The following is a 14745-nucleotide window of genomic DNA, read 5'->3' as shown; positions in this document are numbered from 1 at the left end:
CTGGCAAAGAAAGCCGGGTTGCTTCCTTGTGACTGCCAGATACAAGTAGAAGTCCAAGTTCTCCTGTCAGCCTCCTTGACACCAGAAAGGGGGTGATCCTTGCTGTTGGTGGGCAGTTGTGAGAATCAGCCCTCCAGACGGTCTATACTGATACTGGGAGGGATTGGGGGTGTCTCATTTCTGCCAGCAGGGATGAAAGGCCTGGTTCCTTACTTGGCCTTTCTTGTTCCTTACTTCTCTGACACCACCCCAGTGGGTGCACTGTACTGCCTCATTTTATGCTTCTGAGGATGGAAGTGGTAGACTCCCTGCTTGTTCTTTGTTGGTGTGGATATGGGTAGGGCCAGTTTTTTTTTTTTTTTTTTTTTTTTTTTTTTTGTGGTGTGTGGCTGGGATAGTGGTTTTTGTCTAGGTTTTCTGTCTTCTTAGGCTGCCCCTGTCCTAGGTCTTTGGCTAGCGAGGCTTTTGTTGTGGCTTTACACTTTGTCTGTGCCACTTGGCTTTTTTAAGTTGCCCCTTCTTTAGCATCAAGTCTGATATATGAGTCAAAAAGAAAACTTAGGGAACTTACCACTGTCTTTCCTCTGGTCCCAAGGTCCTTTAGTCAGTTTGACTTATTGTCACCTTTCAGTCTTATTTTTGTTTTATATAGAACGTCCAGGGTTTTTAGTTATACTGAGTGGGAGGAATAGGAGAGAAGATGCCTACTTTGTCTTACCAGAAGTGGAAGTCTGTCTAAAGACCACTTATTTAAATTTTTTTTTGAGATGGAGTCTTGCTCTGTCACCCAGGCTGGAGTGGCGTGGTGTGATTTCGGCTCACTGCAACCTCTGCCTCCTGGGTTCAAGTAGCTGGGATTACACAGGCATGTGCCACCACACCTGGCTAATTCTGTATAATAAGAGATGGGGTTTCGCCATGTTGGCCAGGCTGGTCTTGAACTCCTGACCTCAGGTGATCTACCTGCCTTGGCCTCCTAGTGCTGGGATTACAAGTGTGAGCCACCGCACCCTGACCTGGGACCACGTTTTTTTTTTTTTTTTTATTTGCAGTGAGCCCAGAGTAGCCAGGACCACTTTTTAAAGCAGATTTTCTCCTAGGTTTTTGGACTACATATTGGCAGATTTTTTTCCAGCACACATTCTCAATAAAGGTATACTCCTACGTGGGTTCCAGTTTTATGTGGGTTTTCAGTTCAATCCTGATATGAGTGAGTCCCAGGGCCTATCTCCTGTCTCCACACAGGTTTTAAAACCTAAGTCCCTGGAATGTTGAGACTATCGAACTCCCCTTAATGGGCTGTGGCACCTGCCACTCCACAACCAGGAGAGCATCGGCTTCAGCTCATGTGACTACTAGAATAGTTTGTCTCTCAAGTGCACTTAGCTATGAATTTAATCAGATAAGATGCTTGTAGTATTTTACTTAGCATTTCTAGGTATTTAAACAATTTAGGCTGGGCACGGTGACTCATGCCTGTAACCCCAGCACTTTGTGGGGCTGAGGTGGGCAGATCAGCTGAGGTCAGGAGTTTGAGACCAGCCTGGCCAACATGGTGAAATCATGTGTCTACTAAAAATACAAAAATTAGCTGGGCATGGTGGCGGGCGCCTGTAATCCCAGCTACTTGGGAGGCTGAGGCAAGAGAACTGCTTGAACCTGGGAGGCGGAGGTTGCAGTGAGCCGAGATCGCGCCATTGCACTCCAGCCTGGGGGACAAGAACGAAACTTTGTCTCAATTAAAAAAAAAAAAAAATTTAATTTAGGCTGGGTATGGTGATTCGTGCCTATACTCCCAGAACTTTGGAAGACTGAGGTGGGAGGACAGCTTGAAGGCAGGAGTTCAAGAGCAGTCTGGGCAACATAGCAAGATTTCATCTCTACAAAAAATTTTAAAATTAGCTGGGCATGGTGGCATGCACTTTAGTCCTAGTTACTGGGGAGACTGAGGCAGGAAGATTGTTTGAGCTCAGGAGTTTTGAGGCTGTAGTGAGCTATAATTGAGCCACTGCACTCCAGCCTGGGCAACAGAGTAAGACCCTGTTTCATAAATAAATCAATACATTTACCACTGTAATTATCTTTTTTAAAATATTTTTTTGAGATAGGGTCTTGCTCTGTTGCCCAGGCTGGGGTACAGTGGCACTATCACGGCTCACTGTAGCTTCAGCCTCCCAGGCTCAAGCAATTCTCCCACCTCTGCCTCCTGCATAGCTGGGACCACAGGTGTGCACCACACTGGGCTATTTTTTGCAGAGACAGGGTTTTGCCATATAGCCCAGGCTGATCTCAAACTCCTGGGCTGAAGCGATTTGCCTGCCTCAGCCTCCCAAAGTGCTGGGATTACAGGTGTGATTTAATCATCTTAAAGTGTACAATTCGTTGGCCTTAAGTATACATTGTTGTGCAACTATCATCACTATCCATTTCCAGGACTGTTCATCATCTCAAACAGAAACTCTCTTCTGGGTGTTTTTAACAGGTTTTTAGGTTATTTGCTTCCTCCTGGTGAAGTGGAGGTAGAAAGACATTTCAGGCAGAAAGCACAGCAAGTCAGAGGGCATAGTCTTACAAGAGTCCCAATATCCAGAAACAATAGAGTCCAGTGTGCAGGAACTAATACATAGGTGATATGGTGCAAGGTGATAGATGAGGCCTGCAGAACAGTGTCAGATCATGCAGGACAAGATAAATCCCATTGCAGGTGATGGGGAAAAGAATTTACAAATAAGTTGAGACGAGGTGCAGTGGCTCATGCCTCTAATCCAGCACTTTGGGAGGCCGAGGCCGGTGGATCACTTGAGGTCAGGAGTTCGAGATCAGCCTGGTCAATATGGTGAAACCCTGTCTCTACTAAAAATACAACAAATTAGCTGGATGTGGTGGCACATGGCTGTAATCCCAGCCACTCGGGAGGCTGAGGCAGGAGAATCACTTGAACCCAGGAGGTGGAGGTTGCAGTGAGCCAAGATCATGCCACTGCACTCCAGCCTGGGCAACGCAGCCAAGACCCCATCTCAAAGAAAAAAAAAAACAAAAGAAAGAAAAAAAAAGAAAAAATTAAGGTAATGTCTTATTTTAACTCAGTCTGAGAAATGGTAAATAAATTGCAAATTTTATGACTGACTTGCAGATTGAATAATTTCATAGTTGGTCAGAAATAGTTCCTTAGTGTTAATTGTGTAGAAGAAAAGCTAACATAAAAATTGCTTGTTATTAACATTAAAAAATGAAGAATATTGACTGGGCACAGTGGCTCACACCTGTAATCCCAGCACTTTGGGAGTTCAAGGCAGGCAGATCACTTTGAGCTCAGGAGTTCAAGACTAGTCTGGGCAACACAGCAAGACCTTGTCTCTATTCTAAAAAAATTAAAATTTTATTTAAAAAAAATGAAGATTAAGTAATCAGATAATTTACTTTAAAATGTAATTGTATTTTCAGAATTGTCTTGATATTTAAATGCTATTAAGTAAACTTTTCTAAGAAATTTAATTATGGCATATAAAATTATACAAATATACCAAAAGTTACAGTTGTAGATATATTCATGTGAAGAATCTAGAAAAGTGATAATCTCAAACTACATGAGAAAGATGGATACACTTCCACGTAAATTAATTAAATAATAATGCAGTATCTTCAGGATTTTAAGGAAACAGAGGGAAGGTTCTCTCTCCCGCCTACCAAAAAGTCCTAGAGAATAGGGAAGACACCTGCCTTTTGCATCCTCAAAAGGAAAAGTAGGCTACAAAACTGAAGCCCCCTGTATGTCTTCCATACCTAAGAAATATCTCCTTTTATGTGTATATATGCATAAAAACTTCAATTTCCAGAGTGTTTCTCAACTACGTAAGTGTATTCCAAACTTTCTCTCCTCTTTTTAATGAGAATCCATGCACATCATGTTACTGTTTTTGATGAGCTGGATCTGACTCCTCAAGGGTTTGGGCAGAAAAAGCAGCAAATTACTGCTATAGAGACTCAGGTACAACAAAACGTTGGTTCCTATGGTCTGTTTGTATCACGTGCAAAAGTCCAAATCTGATTGTAAAGATTACAGAATTCCAGATTTCTTGAAAAAATGTTATTTTATTTGTACAGTTAAAAAGTTGTACATAGAAACTTATAATACAGTTCTGTAAAGCTGAAAGAACTGTCAGGGAAAAGGGAGGGTGTTACTTTTTTTGATTGATCATTAAGGAAGTTAGAGGAATAAAAACACAGTAAAAGGTTTAAAACATTAAGGAACATTTTCCAGGTACAAATTTTATAAATACAAAACAAATTCACAAATTACTTTCAATACTAAATAAATATCTTGTTAACAAACTTGGACTTAATACCTGCAGCCAGCACTGGTACAGCACTTCAAGGATATGAGATTGGATTCATTCATGTATAGTGTTGAAAGAATGTACTCATTAAACAATTAAGACATAAACACCTTTTCTAAACTGTGCTATAGCAGAAGACTCATCCATGTAGATAACTCTCCCTTAATACCACAACTTTACAAAAAATCATCAATAACAAAAGTCATGAGTGAAAAAATATTTTCCAAGATCTCTGGACACATGAATGATCTCAAAAATGTACAACAACCTCTGTAAACCAGTACTGTATCCAATACATCTATCAAACTTACTAGATACTGAACAAAACTGTAGCAAAGGACATCTTTCCTACATTCTCCTGAGTGCTTAATATTAAAACTGAGAATACAGTGCAGGCCACACTTTCATGTGGTCAATCAGCTGTTATTGCTTTATACATATATGTCTGCTTTAGAGCATGATTTAATGTTCCATTTTCATGAACAATTTGTTTTTCTTCAAATATATCCTTTAGAAGGACAAACTTAGATTCGTGACTTTTTCGCAGCCGGTGGTGTGCTAACTTGGTCCACATTACTGGGTGTGATGTGGAGTCCAAGCTTTTGAGCCTGAATATGAAAAAATGCTTGAAGTCTAGTTCCAGCTTTTGCCTCACTTGTGTTACGAGGGTTGTATTCAAAGCAGTTCGAAAACATTAACTCAATATCATCAATAAACTCAGCTAGAAAGGGAAAGAGAGCAAAAAAGATTAGAATGAAACTACATAAATTGCAATAAATATAATTATTGTATCATATCTGGAAATCTTAATAAAATGGAGGCCCACTTTTTTCTTTAGAAAGAGAAGACTCTGGCTAGGCATGGTGGCTCACATCTGTAATCCCAGCACTTGGGAGGTTGAGGCAGGAGGATCACTTGAGCTCAGGAGTTCAAGACCATCCTGGGCAATATAGCAAAACCCCATCTCTACAAAAAACAGAAAAATTAGCCAGTTGTGGTGGTTCAAGCCTGTAATCCCAGGACTTTGGGAGGCCGAGGCGGGAGGATCATTTGAGGTCAGGAGTTCGAGACCAGCCTGGGCAAGACAGTGAAACTGCATCTCTACAAAAAATTAGCCAGGCACAGTGGCTCATGCCTGTAATCCCAGCACTTTGGGAGGCCGAGGCAGACAGATCACCTGAGGTCCAGGAGTTCGACAACAGCCTGGCCAACATGGTAAAACCCCATCTCTACTAAAAATACAAAAATAGCCAGGCGTGGTGGCAGGCATCTGTAATCCCAGCTACTCGGGAGACTGAGGCAGAAGAATCACTTGAACCTGGGAGGCAGAGGTTGCAGTGAGCCTAGACTGCGCCACTGCACTCCAGCCTGGGCCACAGAGCAAGACTCCATCTCAAAAAAAAAAAAAAAAAAAAGGAGAGGCATGGTGGCCTGCACCTGAGGTCCCAGCTACTTGGGAAGCTGAGGTGGGAGGACAGCTTGAGTCTGTGGGGTCAAGGCTGCAGTGAACCAAAATTTTGCCTCTGCACTCCAGCCTGGGCAACAGAGTGAGACCTGTCTCAAAAAAAAAAAAAAAAAAAAAAAAAAAAAAAAAAGAAGAAGAAAAGAAAAAAGATTCTGAAACAAGGTAGCAGAACTGAGGCTTAAAACTGTTTAACTGTAAATACTTAAAAATTGTTTTATTGAAACTATCCAATTATGTGATCATATACATTATGTGATTATAAAGAACTTCTTTGAGTAAGATCAGATCTATAAAATATCTTTAACTTACTTGATCCTAATCCACCTTTCATCCCCACATACACTAATAAGTACTTGTGGAACCTCATGGGATGCCATCTATACAACTGCATCAAGACACATCCTTTTAATAAGAGAAAAACAGCCTCTACCTCTTTAAACAAAAATAAGTATCAAAGATGCTATAACAGAATGCCTTAGAAAAATAAATATCAAAGAAAAACAAATTACTTACATGCTATTTTATATTCACATTTATTCACTTTTTCACGAATTATATTTAAGGCAATGGGCTTTTTGATGATGTCATAGTAGTCTGGGACCTGTAAAATAATTCAAATATCTCTCTCCACACAGAAAACTTAACTGGAAAGAAGTGTTCAAATAACTAAAAGTTTTGCACTAAAAAAGCAACTCAATATTAACCTCTGAATACTAGTGGTCTGCTAAAATCATGTAATATATTTTCAATAAATACCATATTGTAGAAGCCTATGTGGTATCATTAAAAATGTTAATTTATTGTGAAATGAAAAAATGATCTTGCTCATGGCTCTCTCCCTTCTATGTAGATATATAGATATATATACACACACATGTCTATATAAGTATGTCTATAGATCTCTTTCTATATATATCTGTGTGTGTGTATGTATATATATATATACATACACACACACACACACACACCATTGTCGCCTGTGACCAAAAGAAAAAAAATTTTTTCAATGCGCATTACTGCATTTGTAATAATAAAATGTATGTAGCAAAGTGTAATTTAGGACAAAAATTACCCAGGCAAAATGAGTCAAACGAGTCAAACTAAGATTTAATTTTTTAATGCTATTCAATAGTAATTAATCCTTCTCATTCTTGCTCTAGAAATCTCAAAGTAGAATTCTGATGATGTCACTTCTTCATTCAGAAACCTTTACCTCACACTGGTGAGTGAGGCCCTTTATAATACATTTGTGTGTCTGAGACTTTCTAACCCAGCCTCATTCAAACCATCCACCATTCACCATATTCTCATTTCTGGGTGTCTACCGTATAATATATTCCTTTTTCCCTGAAACATCCTTACTCCATTTCTTACTGTTGAAATTCTATCTTTCTTCAATGACCCGTTCCAAATAGTTCTCCTTAAAAAGCGTTCTAATTATTATTTTGTCCCTCTGAAATACTCAAATCAATCTCTGTCCTCTCTACTTCTGTAATACCATGGTAACTTCTATTACAGGACCATAACACTGTTCTATTTTTGCTATATAACAGATCACATTCTGCCATATATATATAACCTAACTACAACACCATCTCATATCCTTCAGTTTGATTACGCCATCACTGTTACCCAAGAATACCTATCTTTTTTATTTTTCCTTTGGAGACAGGGTCTTGCCCTGTCACCCAGGCTGGAGTGTGGTGGTGGTATCTTGGCTCATTGCAACCTCCACCTTCCAAGCTCAAGTGATCCTCCTGCCTCAGATTCCCAAGTAGCTGAGACTAAAGTCATGCACCACCACACACAGCTAATTTTGTGTGTGTGTGTGTGTGTTTTTTGTAGAGTCAAGGTTTGACCATGTTGGTTAGGCTGGTCTCAAACTCCTGGGCTCAAGCAATCCACCTGCCTCAGCCTCCTAAACTGGTTTTTTTTTTTTTTTGAGACGGAGTCTCACTCTGTCACCCAGGCTGGAGCGCAGTGGCACAATCTTGGGTCACTGCAAGCTCCGCCTCCCGGGTTCATGACATTCTCCTGCCTCAGCCTCCCAAGTAGCTGGACTATAGGTGCCTGCCACCACACCTGGCTAATTTTTTGTTTTTTTAGTAGAGATGGGGAGTTTCACCATGTTAGCCAGGATGGTCTCTATCTCTTGGCCTCGTGATCCACCCGCCTCAGCCTCCCAAAGTGCTGGGATTATAGGTGTGAGCCATTGTGCCCAGCCCCAAACTATTGAGATTACAGGTGTGACACATGCACCCAGACAGAATACCTATTTTTTTTTTTTTTTTTTTTTGAGACAGAGTCTTGCCCAGGCTGGGGTGCAATGGTGTGATCTTGACTCACTGCAACTTCTGCCTCCTGGGTTCAAGCGATTCTGCCTCAGCCTCCTGAGTAGCTGCGATTACAGGCATGCACCACCATGCTCAGCTAATTTTTGCATTTTTAGTAGAGATGGGGTTTCAGGGCAAGGCTGGCTCCTGACCTTAGATGATCTACCCCCTTGGCCTCCCAAATTGTTGGGATTACAGGCGTGAGCCACTACACCTGGCCCAGAATACCTTTTATATCAGTGTTTCTCAAAATGTGCTCTCTGGACCAGGACCATCAGCATCATCTGGGGACTTGCCAGAAATCCAAGTGTCAGACATCATTCCAGACCTAATGAATCAAAAACTCTGGGGCTCAGGAATCTATGTTTTAGCAAGCCCTCCAAATGATTCTGATGCATGCAGTAGTTTGAGAACCACTGCTTTACATAAGAAAAATGATTAATGGTACTCAATTAACTCTATACATATTCATTACATAGAACAAAAACATTGAGGTCATTGTAACACACCATCATTATTTATAAAGAATCAGTCATGGCTGACTTATTACATGGTGGCTCACGCCTGTAATCCCAGCACTTTGGGAGGCTGAGACGCATGGATTACCTGAGGGTAGGAGTTCGAGACTAGCCGGCCAACATGGTGAAACCTATCTCTACTAAAAATACAAAAATTAGCCAGGTGTGGTGGCAGGTGCCTGTAATTGAGCTACTCGGGAGGCTGAGGCAGGAGAATTGCTTGAACCCAGAAGGCGGAGGTTGTAGTGAGCCGAGACCACGCCATTGCACTCCAACTGGACAACAAGAGCAAGACTCCATCTCAAAAAAAAAAAAAAAAAAAGGCTGGGTGCGCTGGCTCATGCCTGTAACCTCAGCACTTTGGGAGGCCGAGACGGGCAGACCACCTGAGGTCAGGAGTTCGAGAACAGCCTGGCCAACATGGTGAAACCCTGTCTCTAATAAAAATACAAAAATTAGCTGGGTGTGGTGGCAGGCCCCTGTAATCCCAGCTACTCGGGAGGCTGAGGCAAGAGAATCGCTTGAACCCGGGAAGCGGAGGTTGCATTGAGCCGAGATCACGCCATTGCACTCCAGCCAGGGGACAAAAGCAAGACTTCATCTCCAAAAAAAAAAAAAAAAAAAAAAAAGAATCAGTCACAAAATTAGAAGGGACTGAGCTGACTAACTCTATTGTTTTCTTTTCTTTCTTTTTTTTTTTTTGAGATGGAGTTTCACTATTGTTGCCCAGGCTGGAGTGTGGAGTGCAATGGCACTATCTTGGCTCACTGCAACCCCTGCCTCCCGGGTTCAAGTAATTCTCCTGCCTCAGCCTCCTGAGTAGCTGGGACTACAGGCGCCTGCCACCACACCCGGCTAATTTTTTTGTATTTTTAGTAAAGATGGGGTTTCACTGTGGTAGCCAGTATGGTCTCGATCTCCTGACCTTGTGATTTGCCCACGTCGGCCTCCCAAAGTGCTGGGATTACAGGCATGAGTCACAGTGCCCAGCCAACTCTATTGTTTTCAATATAGGAACTGACATTCAAGACCAGTCTGGCAATGAAGTGAGACCCTGTCTCTTAAAAAAAAAAAAACAGGGCTGGGCGCGGTGGCTCACGCCTGTAATCCCAGCACTTTGGGAGGCCGAGGCGGGCGGATCATGAGGTCAGGAGATCAAGACCATCCTGGCCAACATGGTGAAACCCTGTCTCTACCAAAAATACAAAAAATTAGTTGGACGTGGTGGCACGCGCCCGTAGTCCCAGCTACTTGGGAGGCTGAGGCAGGAGAATCGCTTGAACCCGGGAGGCGGAGGTTGCAGTGAGCTGAGATCACGCCACTGCACTCTATGCACTCTAACCTGGGCAACAGAGCGAGACTTCGCCTCAAAGGAAAAAAAAAAAAAAAAAAAAAAGCTGGACCTGGTGGCATGTGCCTGTAGTACCAACTACTCAAGTGGCTAAGTTGGAGGATCACTTGAGCTCAGGAGGTTGAGGCTACAGCGAATCAAAGTATGCCACTGAACTCCGGCCTGGGTGACAGAAACTGTGCCTCTAAAAACACCTAAGAAATAGACATGGTCAGGTGCAGTGGCTCACGCCTGTAATCCCACCACCTTGGGAGGCCAAGGTGGGCAGATCACGAGGTCAGGAGTTCGAGACCAGACTGACCAACATGGTGAAACCCCGTCTCTACTAAAAATACAAATATTAGCCAGGTGTGGTGGTGTGCACCTGTAATCCCAGCTACTCAGGAGGCTGAGGCAGTAGAATCGCTTGAACCCGGGAGACAGAGCTTGCAGTGAGCCGAGATCACGCCACTGCCCTCAGCCTAGGCGACAGAGCGAGACTCCTTCTCAGAAAAACAACAACAACAACAAAAAAAACTAGACAGTGAGTAACAGGTGTTTTGACTACTTCAAAGTTGTCACATGGACTAAATCAGATAATATACATGAATACATTTTATCAAGTCTAGTAATTACCTGGATTTTAGAAACAAGTTTCAAAAAAGGCCAGCTGTCATCATGTCGTACCAATTCTACAACAAGTTGTTCAAAAGCAGATAATTCATGAACTCCTCCCTGTCGGCCAGAACTCCTTCGACCCAGTGTCACAGGCGATGACTCTGAGTAAATAATTACAACATTTTAGGTGATAACAAAGCAAAATATTTGTTCACTACAAGCCAAACGGGATATATAAATACCAAATTCCAACAGAAAACAGACGCTTCATACACTGAGATGTTAACTATTTTCTGGGAGACACGAAAATCTGACCAAAATCAGACCAAATATTTATTATTTCCTTTTTGATCTTAAAAATGTCCAATTGCATTACACATTCATTGGGAACAGATTTTCAGAGTGTAATGCAAAAGAAAAATCTAGAACACAAAGTTTTTGGATGATTTTTACTCAATTTTATTAAAAATACTTTTCAGCTACAGTTAACTGAAACTAAGCAATTCTCTAGTATTTCCTAAAGCATATCCTTCAGAAAGTAACCTCTTCAGATCTAGAAACTAGGCTTACATATAAATTACCTTGCATAACGGAAAAGCAATTTTCACCGGTAAAGTAAAAGATTATTCTTACAGATCTTAATTTTATTTATTTATTTATTTTATTTTATTTTATTTTATTTTTGAGACGGAGTCTTGCTTTGTTGCCCAGGCTGGAGTGCAGTGGCATGATCTTGGCTCACTGCAACCTCTGCCTTCCGGGTTCAAGCGATTCTCCTGCCTCAGCCTCTCGAGTAGCTGGGATTACAGGTGCCTGCTGCCACACCCAGCTAATTTTTGTATTTTTAGTAGAGACGGGGTTTCACCATGTTGGCCAGGCTGGTCTCGAACTCTTGACCTCAAGTTATCCGCCCACCTCGGCCTCCCAAAGTGCTGGGATTATAGGTATGAGCCACTGTGCTCAGCCACAGATCTTAATTTTAATGTCTAGATAATGTTCTAAAAGCAAAATGCTTTCTCACAGACCTAAGACAGGTATAGTATAATGAAATCTAAAGTATATGCATTGGTAGAAAGGGTAGTATAGTCCATATATATATTCAGATGTATAAATTCTCTCCTTGCGGTGTAGATCCACACATTTCCCCTTTTATTTCTCTTTAGTACTAGGCTTAGCCATTTCACAAATCAATGAAAACAAAAAAATTTTCTTCCTAGTTTTTTCAGTAAAAATGTTTCAAGTATATTATTTCTCCAAATAGCTTGGAGAATTGGGGAAAAGCAAAAGAGATAAGGGGATAGGAAAAGCTAAATTAGATCCTGACTGGTGCAAAATTATGACACTTCCCCTAAAAAACTTGACAATCTGGTGACTGCATTAACAGATTACGTGCCATTCTTTCACCAATGAATTCCTTAATCCTGCTACATATCTGAATAATGCAATATAACGTTATCTAAAATTCTTTGAAGAACAGTGGCTTTTTTTTTTTTTTTTTTTGGAGAAACAGTGGCATTTTTTGTGTTTAACTTCATTTAAAAAACAACAAAAAAAAATAGGGCCGGGCTGGGTGCGGTGGCACACACCTATAATCCCAACATTTGGGAGGCCAAGGCAGGCAGATAACTTTGAGCTCAGGAGTGCAAGACCAGCCTGGGCAACTTGGCGAGACCCCGTCTCTACAAAGAATACAAAAGCCAGGCTTGGTGGTGCATTCTTGTAGTCCCAGCTACTTGGGAGGCTGGGGCTGGAGGATTGCTTGAGCCGGGGAAGCAGAGGTTGCAGTGAGCTCAGATTGCACCACTGTACAGCAGCCTGAGTGACTGGTATAATTAACAATAAAATTAAAAAATCAAAATTTTATTACCACTTACGTTAAAAACAAGGGAAAGGAAGAGATTATGAATCTCTTTATGAATAAAGAGATTAGTCTATGAATAATGATTACTATAAACAAAAATGAGAATTAAAAAGACAGCTGAGGCTGGGTGCAGTGGCTCACACCTATAATCCCAGCACTTTAGGATGCCGAGGCGGGTGGATCACCTGAGGTCAGGAGTTCAAGACCAGCCTGGCCAACATGGCGAAACCAACCGTCTCTACTAAAAATACAAAAATTAGCCGGGTGTGATGGCGCATACCTGTAATCCTGCTACTTGGGAGGCTGAGGCAGGAGAATCGCTTGAACCCAGGAGGCAGAGGTTGCAGTGAGCCGAAATCACACCACTGCACTCCAGCCTGGGAAACAGAGCTAGACTCTGTCAATCAATCAAATAAAAAAATAAAAAGACAGCTGGTCATCACTTCCTAAAAATATTACTGCTTCCAACTCTCCCTTTCCCCCAAATTCAGTATTTGAGATGGGAACCTTACCAAATCATCTGATGTAGCTTGTCTAGGTGATGCTGAGTTTGTGTGTTTTGAAGGAGGAAAAGGTAGGAGAGAGTGAAATGTGTTACAATGTAGTATCCTGACACTGGTGAAATATTGGCCAAGTATCTCCATTAAAAACAGAACGTCATTTGCAAGTTTATTACCCTGCTTCACTAGTAGAAACACTAGTAATATAATTTACCTTTATTCATTAAATAGTTGCCCCTTCAATGACTATTATGCTTCAGGTCAGATTGTTCCCTAACAACTTTGTGTATCTTAGTGACAGACTTTAAAAAATGATCCAAAGTATCTCAACATTCAATATTTCCAAATTACTCAATCTTTCTAGGGAAGGAAGAGTTTAGATTTCTTCATACCTGGAGATTGTCTTTTTCTGCATCTTCTTGTGGATTCACTCTCTTGGAGAGAAAGTTTTGAAGCAACATTTAAAGATCTTGACTGCTCACTTGACTTTGTGGCAATGACTCTGAAGTTAGGGAAGTTGGGACTATTTTCTGGTGTATTATTAGCACTTTTCCTGCCTCTGCGTTTTCTACGAGGACTAAGCAATTCCACAAATACATCTGCTTGCAGTGGGCCATGACTGTGGCGAGTAGAACGACTGGCAATTCTTAAAGATTTTGTTTCTGTAGGAGGAGCAGAGCTTATCTTTCTTAGGCTTCTACCAGTTTTAGAAGAAACAGTTGTTTTGGGTGTGCTCTGCTGACTCCTTGAAGGGTATCTTCCAGGTTCTTGTCGCTGGCCACGACTTGAGAAAGAAGAGCTAAGTTTCCCTCTTGTTTTAACGGGCAATCTAACTTGTGGTCTTCCTCGTTTGGGTAGGCTATAAATATTGTTAGAAAACACAATTATTGTACAGAGCAATGATGAACACATGATTAGCTTTATTCTCCTTGTTGTATTTAGCCAATGAGTTTATATAAATTTTCTATATAAACTGAGACTTATCCTAGACTCAATTCCTTGAAGAGTCAATAAGTTTTAAGTTTTCAAGGGAATCTAAAATGTGCTTTCATGTATTTCTTTGAAATGTGAAGAGAATTATCTGCAAAGAGAATATTTTATAGTTTCTTTTCTTTTTTTTTTTGAGACAGAGTATCACTATCACACAGGCTGGCGTGCAGTAGCACGATCACGGCTCACTGCAGTCTGACCTCCCTGTGATCAGGTGCTCCTCCCATCTCAGACTCCTGAGTAGCTAGGTGTGCCCCACCATGCCTGGCTAATTTTTGTAGTTTTTTGTAGAGATGGGGTTTTGCTATGTTGCCCAGGCTGGTCTCAAACTCCTGGACTCAGGCGATCTGCCTGCCTCGGCCTCCCAAAGTGCTGGGATTAGAGGCATGAGCCACCATGCCCAGTTGATATCTTCTTGGTAACTTCAGGACATCATTATGAAAATTAAGTCCTAAATTCTGATAAATTGTAATAAAATGCTCAGGAGAACCAACAAATAGACTTAGTCAATCATATTGGAAAACTTAAAGAGTAATGAAGTAATCTTAAAATGAAATTCTTTTGTTTCTTTTTGCTACAGGAGACTACCACCTTTCATTATCATTGATACTGAGGTAACCTACAGTTTTAGCCAATGGCTGTCAATGAAGTGGGCCTTGAACCTGTGGTTCCTGAATACCACGCCAAGAACCTCTCTGTTGTCTTCTGATTCTGACTATAAAACTATATTTAATCTTTTAACTGTCCTTAATTAAAAGAATGCAACACCTCCATTAACTCATTATTCCTCTCC

The 14745-nt window shown here is 41.3% G+C and overlaps 1 protein-coding gene across 10 annotated transcripts in view; it reads right to left on the bottom strand.

Annotated features, from left to right (window-relative positions):
• Positions 1-4072: 4072 nt before the first annotated feature.
• Positions 4073-14745, bottom strand: part of BAZ1A (bromodomain adjacent to zinc finger domain 1A) — a 228291-nt gene continuing 217618 nt past the window's right edge. For 8 of the 10 annotated variants that reach the window (XM_031669145.1, XM_031669148.1, XM_031669146.1 and 5 more), the window contains 4 exons: positions 13355-13821; positions 10620-10762; positions 6316-6403; positions 4073-5058 (listed from right to left, as the gene is read on the bottom strand). In XM_031669145.1, the coding sequence (XP_031525005.1) occupies positions 4862-5058; positions 6316-6403; positions 10620-10762; positions 13355-13821 (895 nt within the window). In that variant the 3' untranslated portion in view covers positions 4073-4861. Of the gene's footprint in view, positions 5059-6315; positions 6404-8345; positions 8464-10619; positions 10763-13354; positions 13822-14745 lie in introns of those variants that run through there. The other 2 variants (XM_031669151.1, XM_031669152.1) reach the window with 2 other exon arrangements.

Source organism: Papio anubis, chromosome 7, assembly GCF_008728515.1.
Source record: "Papio anubis isolate 15944 chromosome 7, Panubis1.0, whole genome shotgun sequence".
Taxonomy (NCBI): Eukaryota; Metazoa; Chordata; class Mammalia; order Primates; family Cercopithecidae; genus Papio; species Papio anubis.
This window is presented reverse-complemented; position numbering and strand designations above follow the sequence as displayed.